Source organism: Electrona antarctica, assembly GCF_951216825.1.
Source record: "Electrona antarctica genome assembly, chromosome: 8".
In the NCBI taxonomy this organism is placed as follows: Eukaryota; Metazoa; Chordata; class Actinopteri; order Myctophiformes; family Myctophidae; genus Electrona; species Electrona antarctica.
In genome coordinates this window covers 44,693,490-44,717,323 of record NC_136789.1, presented here as the reverse complement: position 1 = coordinate 44,717,323, position 23,834 = coordinate 44,693,490, and the positions used below count along the sequence as shown (strand labels likewise).

The following is a 23,834-nucleotide window of genomic DNA, read 5'->3' as shown; positions in this document are numbered from 1 at the left end:
GGTCGGCTGCTACAATGAACTACAGCGTACATTTTAGTTTAGTCAATATTGAGACAATATTTATAGATATTCTCTGACATAATTATTGTTGACTGTACGGCTATAAACTCATAGCTAAATAAAATAAGTTTAATAAAAAATAGAGTTGCTTCATGTTGGAGTTCATTGCTATACATTTCGAGATCTCCCTCTTCAAAACAGGCCCCCTCTGATTATTGGCACCAAAATAGCTCAATTACAAATGTACTGTATTTACACAATAATTTGGTCCCTCGCTTTGGCGTTGTCAACCAATCACATCACGGCCGTGCAGCCTATGGGCCGAGCTAACGGGGCTATGGGCTTTCTTTGAAGGTTGCTGATCCGGTGGGCGTACAGCGGATACGGAAACAATGCGTGGATGTATGTGTGTGCGCAAATTGCGGGCTCTAGGCCGGATCAGATCACCGAGCAGTAAATTGAAACAACGATTTCCGAAGGTACTGCGGGAAGACTGGTGACGTGATCGTGCTTGAAATCAAACGTTGGAAGAGAATCCACCAAAATGTCGTCAGTTCCGTGCAGAGTTCCATTCCAGCCTTCGGCCGCGGCGACGATGAGGAGAGAGCTAGAGGATTATTTATTTCCAAGAAGCTGGTGATAAAACAGTGCTCTGCGTAGTCTTGTTTTGTAACCGAGAATGCCATTGACTTACCGGTATTCTTAAACCCGCATTCTGAAGTATTCTACTGCATCGTCGGTGGATTGTTTTGGACTGACAAAAGACACAGCACCAGTCAGTCAGTCGGCTCATTCGCTGGGATGCACTGTCGCTGAGTGACGGTAGCTTGTTATTAGCTTGCCCGCTAGCCTGCCTGCCTACGAGGAAGGAGCTTTTTTACCAAGAGCTTCAAGCGCAAGAATATCCCGGTAAGAGTCTGAGTGAGACCACTTAACCATGTTTGTATACAATGATATTGATATGTTGTCCTGCCATGGCTCCTCTGATTCAAAACTGCACCATATGACCAACGTTTCGCGGTGAGGTGTTGGCACATTTTGACGCTGGAAATGAAGTCGTGCAATATTGATTCCAAGTCAACCCACATTGCATTGGAAGCAGGCCTACTGTATGTGGACAGTGGACATCATGGCTCTAATAATCAGGGACATGACGAAACCATCGCTCGGTCGTACAGCGAAGGCCCGACAAATCCTCCTCCCCACTCTCCATGACGTTAGTAACTTACCTGCCAGAAATAATCCACCTGTTCTGCGCTGCACCTGTTCCCTGCTTGCATTTACTGTATGTATGACTGGAGGGCTAGGCAGTGTGGCGAATTGTATTTTGATGGGCGAGATATGATTTTAGTATTATTAGTATGTTTATATGCCAATTATTTCCATATAGTTTCATTTAGTTTAGGGTTGAACTAGCTCTGGTCCTGCGGGGAAATAATATTGCCCCGCATAGTTCAAGAGGCCGGCTCTGTCTCTGCTGCATCTTTCTTTTCATGAAGTTCACATATTGGTGTCACTGTCAGAAATACATTTCTTTGGTTTTGGGAACAACAGGGTTGTGTTACCGTTACATTTATTATTCTATTTTTGTCATGCACCTATTTGCACTTATTTTATATTACAGTGTTGAATTGTATTGTACTGTACACTGTTGAATTGTCACAGTATCGTGATTCACGACACATGATACGTCAAATGTGGCCCATGAATATCATTTAAGTTATCACACTGTTAGATCACTGTGCTATTCAGTCAAATGTGTACATTGTGCTAATTAGGGTGGTATTTTCCAGGGCCTTGGTCTTTATCTGATGCCCTTTGACCAACTAAGCTTTCTTGTGTCAGTTGTCATGGGGACACCATTGGTTTGGTTTCTCATTCAGAGAAAACAAAATCCTTTTTAACATTTTTCTTGATCTTATAGCCTAGAGAGTAACGTTTTCACATTAAATTCAGAATAGGACTAATTAAGTAAGTATACTATGTTCCAAAGTACTGTTGCGTATACTTGCACGGAACCTGGTCTTTAAGGATCCAACAACATTTTTTTATGACTAGAAGCTTTCATTGTAAGTTCAAAGTTTCCACACATAATGTAGCAGGATACACATGTAGTATCTGTAGGATCACATGTACTTAAAAAATGGTAATGATAATGCACTCTTGTCAAGAGTTAAATCAAGTTGAGACACCAACTACAGTACATGGTTACTGTTATCTGTGAGGGCAAGAAAACAAGTATTGTATTGATAGTTCAGATTAGTTCCACTGACTCATGTGTTTTTCATCTCAAACCAGCAGACAAAATGTTCCTCGAGTTAATTAAGATTAGATTTTAAAGGGTCAAGTATTTCTTCTGACCTTAGTTTCAGCAGATACACAGGTCATTTTGGTCTATGGGGAGATGCTGTTAGTCTCTACTAAAATAGCCTAGATTTGGGCCAAGCTAACCTAACGTACGCTTAAACGTTATACAGTAGTATTCAAAGGGAGGTACTGCAAGTGATGTGTTTTGAATTGATTAAACTACAAGTTTTTAAGCTTAAGTTCTAGAGTCTGATATTGCTACAGAGGGTTTTTTCAGTAGCAGAGGTCTCCCCGACCAAAGTCACCAATTTCGGGAGATGGAACCCATTCATCAGCTTCAAATTTATAGTGTTTAATAATTTTCTATGCTCTTTTTTTTTTTTGCTGTGTTTCATCACTTCCAATTTGACTTGAATGTTATGTTGTTTATGTATTTGTCATGGACATCACAATCACATTGCATTGCTTACAGTGCTAGTTTTCAAAACCTGTCCACAGGAGACTTTTCTAAAAATAGAATAACACTATAGTCTAAAACCCAATCAAGTAGATAAAAATAATATACTAGTAATATTTAACAACAAAACAATCTAACCCATTAAGTACATTCATGTATGTATATACTATAATGTATTAATATACAAGTGAGTACAGTACTCTCTCCTGATTGAAATTGGTAATGGTATCCCCATTCGCAACCCTAAAATGTATTTTCCCTGTCTATCCAGCTAAAGAGCAGGAGAAATGGGTCACCTTTACTGGGATTCATATCGATTAATCATAATATAGCGCTTTTAAAGTTTATCACACCACATTTAAATGTGCTCTACATTGCCAGTTAATGGCATTGGTCAGCGTTACATTTCTTCAGTTACTGATATTAAAGGAAAGTTCAGGGCTGTTGGGCCTCAAGCTAGATAAAGTCTCGCATGAAAGGGTTTTCAGTTTGAAATTCATGCCTTCTGAGATGGCTCTGTTATAATTTTTAAGGCTAACATAAATATTGCTGCGGGCCAGGGAAAACAGAGTTAGGAAAAGTCACTGGAGACATTTTATAGAAATAGACATGGGCCTGGCCCAAATGCATATCTGAGATGGAAAGCCCTCTCAGCCGGCTAGGCAAGAAGAACAAATGCAGGTCAACATTACTCATACCTCAAATCTTACTTAATTACTTATACTTATTCACAATGTGTGAAGCATTGTGAGCTTGTAGATCAGCTTTTTTTCAGGGAATTTTCCTTTTAAACATATTGATCTCTTAATAGGTTAATATTATTATGACGGGGGTTGACAGTTGACAATAAGGTTTCAGGCACTTGCCTGTCGGGCAAGTACAGGTCAAGTGCAAGTCTTCGGTCTGTGGAATGTAAAATTCCACAGACCGAAGACAGAGCCCCTGGCCATGTTCAGGGCAGGTGTTTAGATAGATATCTTGTTGTGTTTACAGGCGGTTGCATCCCCCTTCTCAAATGAGCACTTGCCTGGTCGGGCAACCTGACAGCAAAACTCTATCTGCCCCAAAGTTTTATTTACCTGCCGGCAGGTGGGCAACCTTAAGTGTCAATGGCTCGTTATTCGCTATTACCATAGTAGTCGCATAACATACTGTATATCTACAGTTTTATGTAGCCAACTTCAACTTTTAACAGCCTGTTAATCTACTGTGAGGTAAAATGATAGAAAAATCAACAATGGCAAATGTTCCTACCCTTCATAAGAGACTCAGTTGGTGTATTAGTTTGCTAAGGCGAGGCATTATTGAGGCCATAGTATGCAGTGTGACGACCGTTGGTTTTGTTCTATTTTTAGAAATTTTGATTTGTTCCCTGAATCTGCATTATACTGTAGTCTGCTTTCCAACTTTCCTACTATCTTGAATCGTAACCATACATCTGTCTGTGCTTTAGTCCGAGAACAGTCTAGTATGGAACATAGAAATCATCATTTATGTATCATTTATGACCAGCAGTGACCCAGTATTCATCTGCCGTAGAACCATCCAAGCTGGGTCAGCCGTCTTAAGGAAGCAGGAATTTTCCTCTTGATGGTGTCCTCCCAAAGACCCAAACTATGAAGTGACTCATAACTCCCAGGCAGTTTAACGTTAGAACCAAGAGGTTGCTATTTCACCTTGGCTAAACTTTCCCCCAAGCTCAACTGGAGAGTGCAAAGAGAGCCACAAGGACGTATTCCATTCGGCTCAACCTAACCTACTGTATATCTTAATTAGAGGACAGCTTGAAACTTTAATATTTTCTACAGCCGAGGAGTAGTCCAACTAACTCAAACCCATTTTCATTATTACTGGAGGATTCCTAAATCCTAATCAGTATATTGCTTTTCCTGCCAAATAATTATACATTTTTTTGTTTGTTAATGCAGAAAGGACAACTGTCTACCTGGCAATGCATTACGTTTTGCAAAATCAAAATTTACCAGCTCTCAATATCAGTCTTTTTAGACAGGCCAGAGCTGGCAAGGAGAGTTGTCGACAGCATAAGAACTAAGAACACATGAAATGTTCCCAAAAAAACACCTTCATAACATACAGCATAGGCCTAAACACAATCTACTGTCTGAATAGTGGGTTGCATCTCGGGTGTGGTTTGCTATGTTTCCCCTTCACCAATAACCACCATCCTTAGCTGCTTAATTTAACAGGCTGTGTGCTTTGTGTGTTTGCATTGGCCTATATATACTGGGGTTTATCTAGGTGTGACGACATTTACCTATTTAACATACATCCTGCTATATGAACGCCCTGATAAGTCTCTCTCTCTCTCCCCTCTGTTGACCCTGAAACTGTCCATGCATTCTGTTATGGCCTTGCTCGACACTGAGACACACACACAATCTGTGCTTTTGTATGGGTGAATTCATTAATATGCTGTCAGCTGTCACAGCTGAGCTAAAATTAGCGCCCAAGTTGCACATCCAGCATTTTCTCAGCAAAATCTATTTTTACGTAATGCACACACACACGTTCATAATTAATGTATGTGGTCGACTGAATGGACACAAGCTACTAGAATGATGGATACAGTGTTGTTACCACAGCAGTGTTTCATTGAAACCTCACTACTACCGCAGGCGGTAAAGTTATACAGCTAATGGAGTTGTAAAATGGAGTGGCCACTTGAACAAGACAGCTCATTGTACTGGCGGCTCCTGTGCGCAAGGCTTTGATAGGTGGTGTTCGCAGGCTGAGTGCTAGCCACGCTCTTTGAAATGCCACCTCTGCACTTGTTTGTGCCAATTATATTCTCATCCGCCTGATAGCTCAGTTGTTTGGCTTGCACCCTCTGGGCTCTCGGGTCTTTGAGGGTCTCGGCTCTTTATGACAGAATCGAGGCCTCATTGTTTATCCCTCTCTCTTGCTTTCGTTTCGCTCTCTCACCTTTTCTGTTTTGTCTCTCTCTCTCTCTCCCTCTGTCCTGTCGCTCAGACACAGTGCAGAATGACAGACAGTATCATGAGTAAAGCAGCCACCATGGAGATTCCCATCAATAGTAATGGAGACACAGGGACTCTACCGGAGGACGACAGCCTGGAACAGGTGGGTTGCGGTTTAAGCTCTAACAAATGGCTTCTGTTATCTTTCTCTTAATCCACTTAGACCTGAGGCCGATTCTAAATATGCCTTCTAAATCCTGACCTAAGATTTCTGAAAAACTTTACTTTATTCAAAAAATACCAAAAATGTATGTTGCTAGTAGTGCTCCCGGATTGAAAGGTATAGTAGTTACAGAGTAAATAGGTTAAAGTATGCTGCTACTTGGTAACCACCATGTCTTGTATTGAATAGTGTGTGTACTGTGTATAGTGTGTATGCGGGATAAAGGTGAGGTGCACATCATGTAAGTTACATATCCAAAGTTTACAGGAGATGTTGTGTTGTATCAATGTCTTCTGATGAAGACCCTTACTTAGCTGGTTGAAACATAAATTGACTGGTAGCAAATTCTATTCCAGTGTGCAGACTCTTGAGATTAATTTTTTACCTACTATAGACCAGTGGACTGGATTTGTATCAAAAAGTATTTCTGTTTATTTACTCATTTTATTGCTCAATTGGCAAATATCTTTTCCTTTTTGGTGTTAGTTTTCATTGTATTTTCCAAATCAGTTTACGTAATGTAAATCATAATTTTATTATAGTGATTTGGATATGCTGTATGAATTGTAATCATCTAGCCAGCCCAGTAGTCAAAAATGTGTTGTTAGGTCATGACATGCATATACGGGTTAGGGGTTTTGAAATGTTTTCAATTTTCATGACCCTTTACCGCCCCTCGACCGATGAGATTAAAATGCATCAATCAGGGTCTCAAATTAACACCCACCACCAGTTTGTGGTTGTGAGTCTGCTATAGAAAATCTCCTATTTGGAAACCGGTATAGCCAAATGTGGGTAAAGTAGTCCTTTGTGATTCAATTATGGGTTTTCTGTCACAATCTACAAGTACTAGTATCTGCCGTACTGTGTGTCTTTGTGCAAAACTCAAATGATACACGCACAGTCACACAAACAAAAAACAATAACCGATTAACCAACTGGTATTTGGCTCATTAAATTATGCACACACCAACAGTATACAGGCTGCCTAGTATGGCTGAGCTATGTACCTCTTAAAAAACACATCCCACTGGGACAACAGGGACATCACCTGCTGGAGTGCTTTGGTCGCCCTGGGAAACACAGCGTCTGGGAACTGTTGACGTGGCTTTTCAGGGTTACAGAGATATGTTTGCTGGTGTGCTCGATAAATAGAAACCCCTGGGTACTTTGTCTCAAATCCAGAAGAAGTCACTGTTTTTGAATATTGAAATGAGATTATGGACACTTTAAGGTAATACAACTATAATGTAATTGAGGGTAATTTTTGCCGTATGCTTTGTTTGATTATGTGGATGTGAACACTGAACAGTACGTTTCTGCAAACAAATTAGTTGAGGAGTAATGGGAGTTTCTGGAACAGGTTTCATGTATTGGCATGGCCTAAGGCACACCTTGTTCGGCAAACAGAGTTTAGTTTATCAATGACTCCAGATCCTGGAGCAAGCAGTGGCAGTTAAACATGTTATTTGCTAACCAAACTATGTGCTGCACCCGAGTTGTAAATGGAAAAATCCTATCCTCTCTCCAGGCTTAAGTGCTCAGTAAAGTAAGTCTTCAACCTTTCATATCAGCCATTTGAAGCAGATATCTCCTTTTTTAATGTATTCATCATGAACAAGGCGTGTTGAGCTGCACTGTGTAGTGCTGGATATTAACCAGTTGTCATAGTAACTCTGCAATTAATCTGAAGCTGGCCATGCTTTGTCCTTGGGCTTTAGTCCCCTCAGATCGCACTGATAGGCAGCGTCTGTACACACAGTGTCTCACACACACACACACACACACACACACACACACACACACACACACACACACACACACACACACACACACACACACACACACAGCTATTGTGTCTTACTGTCTTCTTTCCTTTTTTTGAGGGGCGCTCCTATGCCCAGCTTTGTGAACACAAACACGATGATTTGATTGGCTGATCACCCCATAGCGATGATTTGATTGGCTGAGTACATATTGAGGATAAAAAGTGATGGCAGAAAATTGAAGACGCCAAAAGTGATTGGCTGGAATGACATTTGTGATTATTTGATTGGCTGAGCATGGAATGTGATGTATGATGATAAGAGCACCCCTTTACCCCTTTTTTTTTTTAGAATATCCTAATACATTCTGCTTTATTTGGATCGAGACATGAAAAGTGTGACGGAGAGGGGTTACCTGCAGCAAAGCCGAAGGGCTAACACACGTTAGCAGCGAGGAGACAGGGCAAGCTGTCCTCCTCCCCCATAGAGATGCATGTTAAATGACGGGATTTCTCCATATAAATAATGGATCATTTCACTAGCAAGAGCATCATGTCTTCTATATCTAGTCAACCAGGCCTGCAGTAGGCTATGCACTCGATTTGCATGACATTATTTAAATACGAGGAAATGATAGAGGGAGAAATCAACTTTTAACGACCACGTTCATGTTGCTTTCCCGACGTTAAGCCGTGTATATGTTCAACAACACAGCCATGCAAAATAACATTGACAGCTATGAGGTGGCGAAAGCTTGACCTGCATAGCAATGTAAGATAGAAAATCTAGAATTTGCCACGTACACATTTGTCTGTGTATGGACATATTGATGACCCAAAGACTGCACACAAAGACACAAAGATTTGTAAGTGCTGGTGTTGTCTTTAGTGCCAGAACAGACACTAGAAAGAAGCACTCCATCAGTTGAGACAGTGGTTAACTTGAGACTATTTCACTGTGCAGGCCTACAAAGACCAGATGAGTCACAATGATGAATCACAATGTTCTGGCATCTACTGCACTGGCTGTGTGTGTGTGTGTGTGTGTGTGTGTGTGTGTGTGTGTGTGTGTGTGTGTGTGTGTGTGTGTGTGTGTGTGTGTGTGTGTGTGTGTGTGTGTGTGTGTGTGTGTGTGTGTGTGTGTGTGTGTGTGTGTGTGTGTGTGTGTGTGTGTGTGTGTGTGTGTGTGTGTGTGTGTGTGTGTGTGTGTGTGTGTGTGTGTGTGTGTGTGTGTGTGTGTGTGTGTGAGAGATGCTGTTCACTGTTCATGTCTGCAAATTTCATCAGTGTATTTTCAGTCAGTGATGTGATGATGACGTTAACACTGAAAAAATAAGTCAAACATTGATCATGCAAGAAAGACCAAAGTTACATTTGAGTGTCATTGGTTGCATTGAAGACGATTGGGACGTCCTAGCAGGAAAGATAAATGCATGAACAGCCAAGCTCCAAGTCAGCCCAGGGATTTTCATGAAGCGATTATTATGTTTTGATACAATATAGAAAATGTTGTGTGCTTTAAATGTGTGTAGTAATGTAGGTTTTCAAATGTGTAATGTCGTAGTTAAATTGAGGGTTACAGGGCAACTACGCAACAGTACAAACAATTAATGCCTTGCTGTTTTGAAATAGGGTTGATTATTATCTTACTAGAGTAATGGCCTGTTGTGATCATTTTAAACCTCTAAAAGGCATCAATACAAACTGACCTGTCGTTATGCACTGATGTAAACCATGTTCACAGGGTTGGCGCTGTGAAAGTAAAAGCAGGATATGTTCCTGTGGTCTTCAGCTCACCCCGAGGCCATGCCTAAATTAATGTTGCGTTCACACGGGGAGATTAAATGATGCAGTCTACCATTCATTGTCAATGGAAGCCAGCGACATGACGTTGCAAAGACGCAATGATGCATGTAGCTGCTCCAAAACAACTCACAATGCGCCTTTGCATCGTTTCATCTGACTGTGAACGCAGTCGACACTTGTGATGTGACATCACTGCTCTGACATCATCACACATCACACTGCTCTCTGTTGACAGCAGTGCTGATTCCCCCCCTCATGATATTCCATCTGTCTTCTGTCCCGTTTGGATGATTTTTCAGTTATTCATTTGTCCTTGATTTCATTTCTCCTTTTTTCCTCCCCCCTTTCCCTTCCGTTTGTCTTTTGTTTGTCAATCGTTGTGTGTCAATCAATCCACACAGGCTGCAAAGCTTCAGTGGAGCTTAGATCAGAAGGTAGGACTCCCCAGAGACGGCAGGGTGAGCAGGCAGCGTGTGTGTGCGTGTGGTGTGTGTGTCCGTGCGTGCGCGCCGCACACACGTTTTAATGTTTATCGTTCGGTTTTGCTCAATGGTTTGACATTCTATGGCATTCTGTGGCAGCGGTGGCCGAACGGATTGCGGAGCGGTCTTGATACCGGAAGGTCGCCAGTTCGAATCAGCGGTCCGACACGTTAAAATTACCACCGCTGAAGTGCCCTTGAACAAGGCATTGAACCACTACGATGAAATGTTCTATCAGCAGGGCCTGGCTGGAAACAAGTTCTTGAGCTTAGCCCAGATACCCTGGGTAAATATAGTAATCATTTCATTTCATTTCATTATGATATAATGAGCTTGTATTCAAACAACCACTTAAGCCATATATACTTAGTTGACCGGTATGCAGTATTCTTCAGGGCTCTATACTAGGCCAGCTCCATTTCCCACCAAATGCCATATAGGGACACTGGGGTTCATGTGATTAACATGTAAATCTCCTGGATATTACAAACCATTGTGCAGACTGAACTGGGTACCCCTGTTTCCTTGAATCCTAGCTACTAACTAGTCAAAGTAGCCAATAGCTGCTGCGTGTCTCTCAAACACAATGGAAAAATAGCTTACCATGTTCTCTCTTTACACTAATGTTGAATTCCTTGTTTTTAAGAGACATCTCGCAGCCTCAATCTCCCTAACAAAAGGCACCTAACCCTTAGTCTCAAGCATTCATCTTTGTTTTGGTTTAATTCACAACGGTGGTTTAACATTTGTACCGGAATGAACATTTCTGTGTATTGTGTATGCGTGTGTATGATTAATTTGTCTTTGTTTGATGACAGGACATGCTGGTGTATGAATAACAAATGTCACAAATGTCATGTTGGTGTGCTCTGTAGTACACTGTCTGTCTAACATAGCTTTGGGTTGTGTAGAGAAAGTAGTTACTGAATTCTGCATACTAATGCTCTCAGGCCTAACTCCCATGTTACTGTAGGTTATTATGACCAGGATAATTGTATTAGAGGAACGTTAGCCTTAGCCACACTCCTCTCTCTTCACTTTGTGTGTGACATCAATAATAGTAGTAGTACAATAAAGACATTTAACTTAAAATATACAAAACATTGCAAACAAATATATTTTGGACCTTTACTTAAGGTGGCCACAATATATCCAAAACCTACTTTATTTAACATCCGGAGAGTGTTTCTTATATTTATAAGAAACATTTATCTTCAACAAATGTTTTATGCTGGACCCCTCCTTTATAAACTCAAGGGAGGCTTTGTCCATTTGTTTGTTTATAAAGAGGAAATAGACATCCTATTTCCCCTTCTTGATGAGTCTTCTTGATGAGAAACCAGAGTTTCTCCTTGACACATTTTAAGAACCAACACAGCTTTTTTTCAAGTAGCTTAAACGGTTTGTCAGGAACTGTCACACCATATGCCCTGCTAAGGACTAACTTGACAGACTTTCAAGTCACAGTCTGAGTTTGCTACCGCACTGCAGTACACATATACGTAGCTAAAATGAGCTACACATATACGTAGCTAAAATGAAAAATTTGAGCTCCAAAACAAATGTATGGTCTGACTCTGACAGTGGAAAGCTTGTAAAGTAAGTAAAGTTAATTTGGCTCTGTCTTCCAAACATGGTGGGCTGTAGATACCTATACTAGTCTGCCTGTTCTCTAACAGTGCCGTGTTGAAGAGGGCTCAACAAAGTAGATTAGTCAGGTTAAACATTGACTGGCTAGTGGTGGGCTTTCAATCTTTTCCCTAGTGCCTAATTTTCCATGTTCAGGAGAATATTTCTACATTATGCGTTATAGAGTTGGTGACCTAAAGATGTGTGCAGTTTAGTGCAGTAATATAAATGTGCATTTTATGAAAAAAAGCATGAAACTTCTAGTATAGTTTTAGTAAATAAATACCATCATTTTTATTTTCATGTCAGTGAGTGAAGTCACATTTGACCTCTAAGGATCGTGAGAGGTCAAATCCAACATTGCCGCCAGTGTTCAAAACACATTTCATTTTGGAACCAAACGGTGTAGATAGATATTGATGGTGTAATTTCTAACTCTAACCTTTCTAATGTAATAGTTTGTCTCCCTCTAGTGGATAACCTCTAAAACTAGTTATCTCAGTCTCAATAAACCTGCTTGCTGTTCAAATGTTGTTGACTTTGACTAACCCTCTCAGTCTTGTGTCTATATGTCCCCTCCCCCATCTCTCTTTTATTTTCCATCTTTCCCTGCGTTTGCTTGACCTTCCAGGACCTGCAGCAGGTGATGGTATCGGGTCCTAATCTCAACGAGACAAGCATTGTGTCGGGGGGTTACGGTGGAACAGCAGAGGGCATTATCCCCACCAGCTCCATCAAAGGTAGAGTTCTCTCTCACCCGCTGTCTTTTCTGCTTTAAATGTCTTCTCATCCATGCTGTTCTCTGCCTTTTTGATTCCTCCCGCCTCTAGTTATGGTGTGATTTCTTATTTTATTATATTTTTTTTATGACAATATGTGACGATGACAAATTTCAACGGAAACTGTTGGACAGCCTTTCAACTACCTGACAACATGCTAGCCTCCACTTGGCGACCAGACAGCAACTGGCAATCTGCACAGCAGCAAACATCCTGCATTTTCTTCTAAATGTATACACTTTTTTTTTTTTAGCTTCCACATTGCTCTCTCATGCCTCTCTGACGGGTAGACAATCACGCTCTTTACTAACTAACTACTAACCATATGCATTTCTATGTCTTTTTGTTCTCCGTCAGGCCCTGGTGTGCGCTACAATCCCGCGTTTCAGAAAAGGATCACAGTAACAGGAATAGGTGGCACTTCATTTTCTCTTGTCATGATTACCTTACCTCCGCATGAAGAGATCCTACATAATCCAGTATAGACCAACGTTTCTCAATATTAGTAAAAGATAGACTCCAGTTGACAGAAAGTGTCATATAGTTGAAAAGGACAAGGTTAAATGACCATGGAAGAGTTCTGGCATGTGTAGCCCTTTGACTATGATTCTTGGTATACTTGACATTACTGCTCACTATTTTCCAAAGCATACATGCAGCAAGGGAGGACTCGAAACGCAAAACAGAAATGGATTTCAGGCTAGAGTCTGATTTTTAACCAGCAGGACCCTAGCGTCCCTAGCCTGTGGTGAACATTGGGTGAACATAGCAGATCTAGTATACTAGATCTGTAGACCCCTGCAGAACTTGAGTTAAAGGCGTGTTTAAAGTGTTTACTGTTTAAGTGGTTAAATGTTTGGTTTGGTTACATTACAGGGCTGTACAAACAAAACATATTAAGAGTACAAATGCCTTGTACAATTATTTGATTATAAAATTTGCAGAGACCTGAAACTTGCTTATTTAATTATTTTGTCAAGATTATGTTGTAGCATTATTGCATTCAAAAGACAGATTGATTTAAAATCAATGGTCCCTGGAGAAAATATAGATTTAATTCATAATAACGTTCATGACATCTTAAGTGCACAATAATGTTTAGCCAACATTGATTTAGTTATTCAACTATGTTCAGTAACATTTTAATGGTTAGGGGGAAAATCGAAACACGCTCAAAATATAAAAAACGACCTAAATGGTAGAATGGTCTGCTTGTGTACGATATATGACTGGAGCTGTGAATAGACTATAAGATGTATTGATGGCGGTATGGTCCATCAGATGACAGAGTAGGTGTCACTTGAGCTTGGGAGATTTGTCATTTTGGAATACAACTCTTCATAAATCCTCTCATTCCTCTGGCTCTGTTCTGTATGTGTATTTTGGAGTCTGAGTGAGAATCACTGGGAAGCTTCCACCTCTATCCCTTTTCCATATTCATCGGTCCTTACTCTTTTCCAGGTGATGGGAGCTCCCTGTCCGCTTGGTCTTTTCCTTGGATGTTTTCTAACACTTAATCCTTTCTTTTCCATATTATTCCTCTGCTCATAGGTTGGGTTTTCTTGGGACCAGGGAGCTGCTGTTTATAATCTGTCTTTGGTTTTCTTGTTTTGTTTTGGGAGGTTTATTTAAGACTAGAATGACTCACCAGAGTGATCTCTGGTGCAGAGAGAAAATATTTTGATACTGGAACAGGGGCATGTATATGAATGGAGACTTTATTGGGCCGGATCTCAGCTGAATATATTTTTTTTTAATAGGACTTTAATGTCTGCCATCTGCTAAGCATTTTCTCTTGTTATTCTTTAGTGTCTTTAATGACAGGAGGGTGATTTCCATTCAGCCATCACAACATTTAACATCGCATGTGTGCCTTGTCAAGTTGTCAAAGCAATTGAACATTTACCCAGTGCCCACACGGTCTCTGTCTTTGTCTGCATTCTCACTAAACATTGTGTCTTTGTCTTTTTTTCATGCCAATCTTTGTCTTCCATTTGTCATCATTCCCTCCTACCCACAAATACTTCTTTGCATCCTCTGGCATCCTCCTCTTATCTTCCCCTTGTCATTCCATAAAAAAAATTCTCCTGATCCAAACCCCCACTTTGTTCATCTACAATACATCAATACGATGACATATTGTGTTATTTCTATGCATTTTATAACTCAACCGCCATTACAATCTGACTTCCTACCTGACCATGAATGCATTTGGCCAAAACCTATGGCATTCACATGCCACAAACATGCCCCACCCTATACCAACCCTTACCCCTTCACCCTTGATCCCTCCTCCCCAATCACCCACCCACCCACCCACCACAGAACTGCGTATGAAGGCCAGGCGAGGTAGCGCTCCTCAAAGCGGCTCTCTCACCCGCTACATAGCCAGCCAGTCACATGAATGCAAAGGTAAAGGGAGTATTTTCCGGTCCCCGTGGGAGGGAAATTTACTTTTAACGGCTTCATCCCGTAAATGGCTGCTGAGATGAGCTGTTAGGGACTTGTGTCTAGCACAGGGGCACCAAGGGAGGCCAAGGGTTGAACTGGCCACTGTTCGGTTTCCAGACCTCTACCCACTCGGGTACGGCCGCCCCCCCCCCGGGAGGTACATGTAGAAGCTGAAGGGGTAGAAGTTGTCCATAAGCTCGAGCATTGCTCCAAACCTCAGTAGATTCTAGATGTTGCCATGCTAACAGGATTAGCATTATAACTATATGTTGGGGAGAAGGTGCCACTACATCTATATAAAGTTTAAACCCCAAGATATGGATTCTTACTGTCACTACTTTTCTTGTCATATTTCCACTCAATCATATTTCCCTTTCATGTTTCCACTCAAACCACACTCACTTGTGCATGTTGTCACTATGCTGTAATTTAAATGATATGATAGTGATGGGCATGGGCTAGATTCTAGAAGATGTCTGTGTCAGAAATCACCCTCAGTTTGATCTGTAATTTCCACAAATTAAACATGCGAGTAGACCAAAAGTCTTTAAAAGAAGTTATCTAAATGGTAACGCTGCCTAGATCTTGTAGTTGATGTCTTTAGTTGGTTTTCCTGGTCAGTTACTTATATTACTTATACTATTATTACTTATTCCTAGTTACTTATATAAGTTGCATGTGTGTGACACGATTAAAACCAAATAGGCCTACACTTTTTTAAGCATTTTCACCTATAATGACATGCCAAAAATAGGGATGTCACTCCTCTCACTTTCCTTTGTCAGGGTCCAGTATGCACCATAGTAGCAGCAGCTCATCAATAACAGCAGACGAGGCCACACGAGGCGTGGCTGTAGAGAAACTGGAGTATGTAAAGAAATGGGGCCTCAACACCTACAAGGTACGTTGCTGTTGGATGGTTTTACATGTATACAAGGAGGAACTTCACTCAATAAGTGTTTCTGTACGTTCATACAATACAAAAACATCACAAAATGTAAAGACTTGTATGGGTTCTGGTTCTGTAATTAGGCTGCTTGATTTAATCATTCCCACCAACTTGATTTGTTAGCCCAGCATTCATTCATCCACAACACATGCATGCTTTGATTTGATGCAGTAGGGCAGGCCAACAAGTCGTTTTTATTTATTTTTTTGAGGGGCACTAGCCCCTCCTATATTCAGCTATTAGTGTAGATTTTCATCTTACACAAACATTAAATTCCCATTGACAATGAATGGAGAATTTACGTCATAGTGTCTGAGCAAAAATACATGCTATGTCATGATGATGTATGATGATAAGAGCGCCTCTTACTTCACACAGGTGTGATTTTTATCATAGAAAGAGCAGTTTGAAAAAACAGTGGAGATATAGTAAGTTAATGGGAGAGACCTGCAACTCAGGTTCCTGAGCCGGATGTTGTATACTACTTTGTTTCTGACCTGTGCTGTCTGCCGTCAGTGTACGAAGCAGATGCTCTCGGAGCGTTTTGGCCGAGGCTCGCGGACGGTGGACCTGGAGCTGGAAACTCAGATCGAGGTCCTGAGGGACACCAAAAAGAAGTATGAGAACCTACTCCAACTGGCCAGAGCACTGACCAACCACTTCTACAGCATGGTGCAGACGCAGCACGCCCTGGGCGACACCTTCGCTGATCTCAGTCAGAAGTCTCCAGAACTGCGGGTAAGGCCTCTAAAATCTGCCTTAATTGTTTCAAAGAAAGAGAAAGATAGTGACACACAAACTGAAACAAGATTAAGAAATGAATTAAGAAAACATTCATATTAACTTAAATATTCACATTAGAAGAACAATCAAACAACAAACCGTATCCCACATCACACTCAAATAAACACCACGTCAATGAATGGAAGAGTAACACACCTGTGGTTCGCCATGAAACCACCCCAAAATGTATATGGCATTCGTAGCATTCTTGTGCTTTGAGCGTCCATGTCTCGGCCCCAGCTGTAGCTACAAACAGCCGCGCCTCTTGAGGTCTTCTCCCATGTCAGATGTCCACACACTCCTCATCCCATGAAGGGCATTCCAGGCACTCCACTATATGGAATACAGTATATTGAATGTGGATATATCGAGATAGACTCTGTATGAATTGTTTACTAAACGGCGCATATTTATTTTACGCTATGCTACAAACCTCACCAGCGCAATGAGGTGCTATTCCACACTGTGTGTTCATGTCTGATGTTTTAATCTACTTGCTGAAAGTTTAAATATTTTCAACTCTGTGTGGGAAGCGTTTTTAGGTGAGAACCTTGGTTTTTCAGCCGGGAAGACACTTTGGTGAACACTGCCCCTTAAGTCATTTTTGCAAATCCCTATTAGTCCAAGTGCAGAAAGCCAGACCAGAATTTAAATATCGGTACAATACCACTTACCTATTTGTATTATTTACATTCTTGGTGTATTACTGGAAGGTTAATATCTACGGGACCTTACAAGAAAAAGCATCATATTTGAAATAATCTAAGTAAGGAAACACTGCCAGCCCGCCTATTAGATAGGTGTATCTCTCTCTTAGCTGTATATCTGTACTGTGTTTAATGCTGTGACATCAATTTCCCTTGCGGGATCTCTGTCTTGTCTCTCTGTCTGTCTGTCACTGAATTATATTATATTGCTAGGTTGAACAAACCCTCCTCTTAGAACAAAATAATAAATATGCTCAGTTGTTCTTGAGAGTGCAGGTATTTATTGACATGCTGAACAAACCCTCCTAATAGCCAAGTGAGTGACTAAATGTTTTGATTCCATCCCAGGATGAGTTTGGCTACAACGCAGAGACTCAGAAGTTGCTATGTAAGAATGGGGAGACTCTACTGGGTGCCATCAACTTCTTTGTGTCCAGCATCAATACGCTGGTCAACAAAACCATGGAGGACACCTTGATGACCATCAAGATGTACGAGAATGCAAGGTGAGGACACTAGCGTTACCTGGTCTCTCTGAGAAGTTTTGCTTTAAGTTCAGCTAGAATTTTAAGCAGTGACAAGACTGACGACAAGCTTTTGACAGCATCCAGGGCTTAAACACTGTCTGCATTTTAGTTAAATTTCAGGTGTGGTAAATTAATGGCATTGCAATAACATCACAGAGGTTTTACTCTTATTTGTCATAGTAGTGAAACAATTGGCCAATAAGATAAATTACTTTCTGCCTGTTGATGAAGCACGTTTATTGTGTATTTCAAATTCAGAAGGCTGACAGTTGCCCATGTATGTACTAGAGGAAACACAGATTCCATGACAGCTAGTGGTTTCAGAGATATGTTGTTTGGGACCAATGTAGTGGATGTACCGACTGACCTATTGGACGACTGATTAGAGCCCTAAAGTGCACCTAAAAAATGTAATCGTCAAAACCCTCTGTTGAACAGACTTGAGTTTGATGCCTACCGGTGTGACCTGGAGGAGCTGAGCCTGGGTCCAAGAGATGCGGTGGCCATGGCCCGCATAGATTCCGCCCAGGAACAATACCAGGTCCAAAAGGACAAGTATGAACGTCTGCGCTCGGACGTCACCATTAAACTCAAGTTCCTGGAAGAGAACAAGGTCAGTGAGTGGAGCAGGACACCATATTGATCGCTTAGGTGTTTTGTGTGTCATATTTTCTCTGAACTACCGTAAAAAAAGGATAATGCATGTTTATTTTAAAGACATTCCCATTAAATAAATGAAAATGTACAATCTATCTATATATTTGTAATGTATTAATGTTTGGTAAGTTGTAATCATGCTGGACATTCTGGTCGGCAGTAAAATGTTAATCTGTCAGGTAAATGATATATAGTAATGTTAGGTCACAATCAAACCTGCTATTTGCGGGAAACGGAAAATACATTTAGTAGGTCTATAACCATGAAACCACCATCTCTCTCTCTTCCTATCACGGTGACACAGGTAAAGGTGATGCACAAACAACTCCTCCTCTTCCACAACGCCATCTCTGCATATTTTGCTGGCAACCAGCAACAGCTGGAGCAGACACTGAAGCAATTCAACATCATACTGAGACCTCCCGGAGCCGACAAGCCATCCTGGTTAGAGGAACAGTGAGGGGACATCTACTTCTCTACCATCCTTTTATCCAGAGGAACACTACAGAGGGAAAAGTGTCACTGACAAACGGATGTGCAAACTATTAGAACGATGGATGGATGGATGGATGAAAGGATATTTCAATGAGTAGGATCAAGGCAGCAGGAGAGATCAGCGGCCTGTATAACACTCAATGATTGATCAGGGTGCTTCTAGTGCCTCTTGCACTCCACCCCTGTCTTCACTTAAAAATAATCTCCCTGCAGTTTGTACCCCTAGTGACTTTGTTCCGCTTGCCACACCACTCCTTTCTTTGTTGTTTGTTGCTTAGACAATATAATTGCTACTACTGCACACCCTGAGTGCTACCCCATTTGCTACCCTGTTTGCAGAGATAAGACTCGCACCATCCGAACACGAGAAGACAGAGAATGGTAAAAATTATACCATTTAAACCGTGTGGCTGGTTTTGACAGATGGAAAAAGACCCTCAAACATGGATGACAACTACATCAAATCTCTTCCAGACCTTTGCTTACGTCGAGGCAAGGTGGTCCACAGCAATGCACCGCAATATGTGGCCTGGAGCAAGACACATCAGTTTTAAAAACAAAAAGAAGATTTGTATGGTACACTGGAAGTGGAATGTTCAGATGTTTCAAATCAATGTACATTCCAAATTATGTACTTTCACTTTGAGATAAATATATGATTGTTTGTAGTTAGGAACACAAAACAGCGTTGTGTTTAGCCTAGTTATTTTGTTTACTTTTGACTGTTCTCTTTATATTTGCTAAGGTAATCAAATCACTTCTAGTTTATAATATGTGCATAAGAAAAGGCGGTGTCCACAGGCATTTGGAGTATAAGTATAAAAAAACACTATTCTTGTCCGCACTACAGATTTTAAATTGTAACCTGTAAACTCAGACATATTTGACTTTAAATGGTACATGTTATTCATGCCCATTCACAAAACACTGCCACAGCTACTTAAAACTATGCTGATTTGGGTCATTTTCCCCAGAGAGACTTTTGACCAGATTCTGAAAGGCATCTTCTAGCTGTGACAATACAGCTAATATAAGCCACTTGGTCAGTCGGTTTTCAAGTACAAAGATCTACGAACCGAGATGTGGTTGGATCTGGTTTATCACAATTTATGTGCTTGTTAATGTGACAAAGTGTAATTTTGCCTGAGAGTAGAAAAGCTATCCCTTCTGTGTGAATGAGTGAGTACACAGTGAGTACACAATGATTCAGTCTCACTGAAGGCTGAAGAGGGTGTGATAGATAACAAGTTAACTAGAGTCAAATGAAGGATTCAGTAAGTCATGCTCTCACCAACTTGAAGGGTCGCAATTTTGAGTACCGGTATTTATTTGTTTTCAAGGACTATCTACTTGTTTGGAAATGCGCAATTTGTTACTTTTGGTGTTTTTATTTTTTAATCGGAAGGATGCAAATTATGTTTGCAATATACATTTATTTTGAATACACTTTTGAAATTACTGTAGAACCTTAAACACTCTAACTGTACCAATATACATTTTGGTTTGCATTCTTCGTACTGAAGTTTATCTATAATCATATGGCAAATCCCAATGATTTAACTGTTGATTGGTAATTTTGAGAAAATCAGAGGGATCAGGATATCGACACCAGTAATCTTCACCTCTATAAATGGGTTTCTGTGCATCTAGGGGGCACAACACGGCACTCTAGAGCATTATCTGGAATGCATCTTTTGTGTTTTCCAACCTGGGGCTTTGTCTGTTTGGAAGTGGTTCCAAATTGTTGCACAAAATCATAACTTGCATTTTTTTCATTTTTCAAGATTTTCAAAAATATATCTACAAGCTCACAATTCATCGCATTGCAATACACTGACTGTGAGCTCATAGATCAGCTATGTCACGATTAATCGTGTATATTGGGCTCAAGTGGTTAATTATTTTTAACCTGTGCCTGCCCACAGGGTCTCAGCTTGTGTCAGATGTAAGAAGGGGGGGCTCCAATGAAAGAAGGTTGGGAACCACTTTTCTAGCTGTGAGTGTTTCAGTCGAAGTGGGTTGCCCCCTCAATGCGCACACTCCCAGTAATATTTGTAGACAAGAAACCTGTCTATACATCATTCGCATCGATTACGCTCCCCATAGACTTGAATTCATGGAGATCTTCTGTTCTTGATGCATTTCTAAGCCAATAATGTGATGACCAGCAGTTTCCATAGGGTGTATAGGGCGCTGGTCATCAAATGATTGGCTTAGAAATGCGTCAAAAACAAATAAATATCCATGAATTCAAGTCTCCATGTTGGGAGTAATCGCTAGATTTTTTTTAACTAGTTTCTTTTTAACTACCAGTAAAACATTTTCATGGTATGAACACAGAATGGCTACAATCTTCAATAGATGGCAATGAAAATGAGGTTTACCGCAACCTAGGAGCATGATGTTGAGATTGTATGATTTTTGTATTTATTTTTTTCAAATAGCTACATGACTATATATTTATTAATTAAAATGTGTTCATCTTAATGTCTTGGTATCAGCATACTGCAATACTGACAACTCGAGATGGGTAAAATTACGAAACCCCCCTTTATCTAATCAGTCAGTTTGATTATTATGTAGCTGTTCTAATGGTTTTGAATGGATACAAAGGATATTCTGTAACTGGTACATATTATGTGCTGATGCTCTATGTCTATGACATAAAATGCACTAGCCTGTATGAAGGATGTTTCATTTGAATACCATGTTGCATTAAACCACTTTAAAACCCCAATAAAAAAAAGTAATAAAGTGAGAGATCTATGTGAGAGCTCTACCGGTTACACAGGTTAGTCCTCCAAATGGCTTGTCGCTTGTGTATTTGCATGGTAGTCAATGATACAACGTGTAGGTGTTGGTCTACTCTATTTGTTACCTATGTGTGACTCTTAAGCTTGGCCTTTGTACGTGCCAGCTCGCACATACTGGCATAACTCCATGCTTCCAGGTATCTAAATCTTGAATCTGGCCACAGCAAGATCAACAACTTTGGCTCAATAGCACGGCTCTTATACGGTTGTGAATATTTTTTTAAAGAGATTATTTTTTTCAAACCCATGCAAATGTCAAAGTGGACCCAATGACTTCTTCGAGGTCTCATCTCTCAAATTGTGAAGTGTGCATTCCTCTGAATCGTGCAAAGTAAGCATGGTTTATTACTGATTTTCTGTTGAAAATCAGTCTACGCAGTCGTTTGATGTTTGTGCACCTGTTGGTGTTATTATCCTTTTGACTTCTGCACAGCAATATGAACCTAGTGTGACCCTGTCCTGCCAATTTGCCCGCATCTATGTACTTTGTAGAAGCTAAATATATTTATTCACTGTAGGAAAGTGAGGTGTGGCATGAATGAAGTCACTGTTCAACTATTCGATGAGATTGTTGCAGACGGAGATGAGGGTATATGCAGTGAGATTTCAATCAATGTGTTCTAAGGTGCAATGGTTTATTGTATGGTATGGATGATTGTACCTGCTGTAAAAGTATGTGGATGATAGAGTGATATTTTGCCTTCATTCCTCACTCAGACATGGCCCCTCCTCCCAAGGGAATTAAACTACACATTTTTCAATCACTCTGTTTTGGTGCTGTTTTTTTCCCTCCTTTCTTCTAATCTACAGTATTAACTCGTTTTCAATGTGTTATCATTAGTAGCAATGATAAACACCTTGAAAAATAGTTAATACTATGCTGTAATAATGTACCTTTATGCATACAATAGGCCTACAGCTATAGCTGTATTTTATAGGCAGTGACATTGTGCTAATCTTTAAACATGTGGACAAAAAATTAATATGACAAGAAAATCACATCACGAAATAAATATCTTTATCACGTAATTAAAATATCCACCCCAAAATCCATCCACGTACATGCGCGCGCGTGCATTTTGAGCTTCTGGCGCTGCCGCTGGATGTCGCTGTTTGCCTTGTTTGCGTCATAATATCTGAGAAGATTATCTGTTGCGGTAATGACTAGACCTACTGCCTTTTTTGTTACCCGCTTTGTTCGAGTTACATAGGCTGATAGGCCTGGCCTACATAATTGTAATACACTATATGGGCATGGTGGTTGCACTCGTGACTCGTCGCAATATACAACCCGAGCCCAGGCTCAGCACTGGCAATGGCAGTGCCATCAGAATGTCAGTGTCCTGTCCGGACACCTGTCCAGCCTAGGCCAGTATATCAAGGCCCATTATTTATTCGGCATTTGAGCCATGGACCACCATTTTGAGATTAAGTCTACCACCTCATAAATTAAGTAATGCAGATGTTTGTTTAACAACAATTTAGCTCTTGAGAGCGTAAAATGAAATACAGATCTATGTCTTACAGTCTTATGCTCTCAAGAGTTAAAGATCTATATGGTCCATTTGGTTACCAACTCTCCATCATGTACCTCCTGAGGTCGGACCACCTGGCTGGAACCGCTTCCTAGGGCCTAGGGTAGCCCCATATGTGCCCTCTCCCTACGCTCATTCTGTAGCTACAGAATGGTCCCTACACTCATTCTGTAGCTACAGAATGAGCGTAGGGAGAGGGCACATGGGGCTAGGGCCTAGTAGCCTGGTTAATAAACCAGACCGAATCAGCCGTTGGCAAAAAAAAGTTGCCTACCAGCGGATTACGGTCTGGCGAGGCTCAGTAGCACGCCTCTTTCCTACAGCAGAGAACAGGTCGGACCAATCGGGACACGGTATGCAATATAGGCGGGCTTTGGTACAGTGACGTTCAATGCTTGAGACTTTTGACTGACAGTAGCTCTGACCAATTGCGTCAAAGAGAAAATGTTCCCCGGGAAATGAAATCCAAGTGGAGCCAGCCCAGACTGATATACCGCGACAGTGTTGTGTGATATTAGTCTGGCTTATTA

General features: G+C 40.8%; 1 protein-coding gene across 5 annotated transcripts; it reads left to right on the top strand.

The window, feature by feature from the left end:
• The first annotated feature begins 447 nt into the window (after window positions 1–447).
• Window positions 448–22,534, top strand: arfip2b (ADP-ribosylation factor interacting protein 2b). Of its 5 annotated transcripts, none has more exons than XM_079508861.1 (10): window positions 448–909; window positions 5,756–5,866; window positions 9,899–9,931; window positions 12,240–12,348; window positions 12,745–12,801; window positions 15,624–15,739; window positions 16,304–16,525; window positions 17,626–17,783; window positions 18,243–18,417; window positions 18,766–22,534. In XM_079508861.1, exons 2-10 carry the CDS (start codon window positions 5,768–5,770, stop codon window positions 18,919–18,921), a joined length of 1,125 nt encoding a protein of 374 aa, XP_079364987.1. In that variant the 5' UTR covers window positions 448–909; window positions 5,756–5,767; the 3' UTR covers window positions 18,922–22,534. The 5 variants fall into 5 exon arrangements, with proteins under 5 accessions (XP_079364987.1, XP_079364986.1, XP_079364989.1 ...); XM_079508860.1 differs by having other exon boundaries at window positions 9,899–9,955; XM_079508863.1 differs by lacking the exon at window positions 9,899–9,931.
• The last annotated feature ends 1,300 nt before the right edge of the window (window positions 22,535–23,834 follow it).

Coding starts and splice junctions, on each gene's coding strand:
- arfip2b (XM_079508860.1), top strand. CDS start 5,768: ATGACAGACAGTATCATGAGTAAAGCAGCCACCATGGAGATTCCCATC. Junction 5,867..9,898: donor AGGACGACAGCCTGGAACAG/GTGGGTTGCGGT, acceptor CAATCCACACAG/GCTGCAAAGCTTCAGTGGAG. Junction 18,418..18,765: donor AGTTCCTGGAAGAGAACAAG/GTCAGTGAGTGG, acceptor ACGGTGACACAG/GTAAAGGTGATGCACAAACA.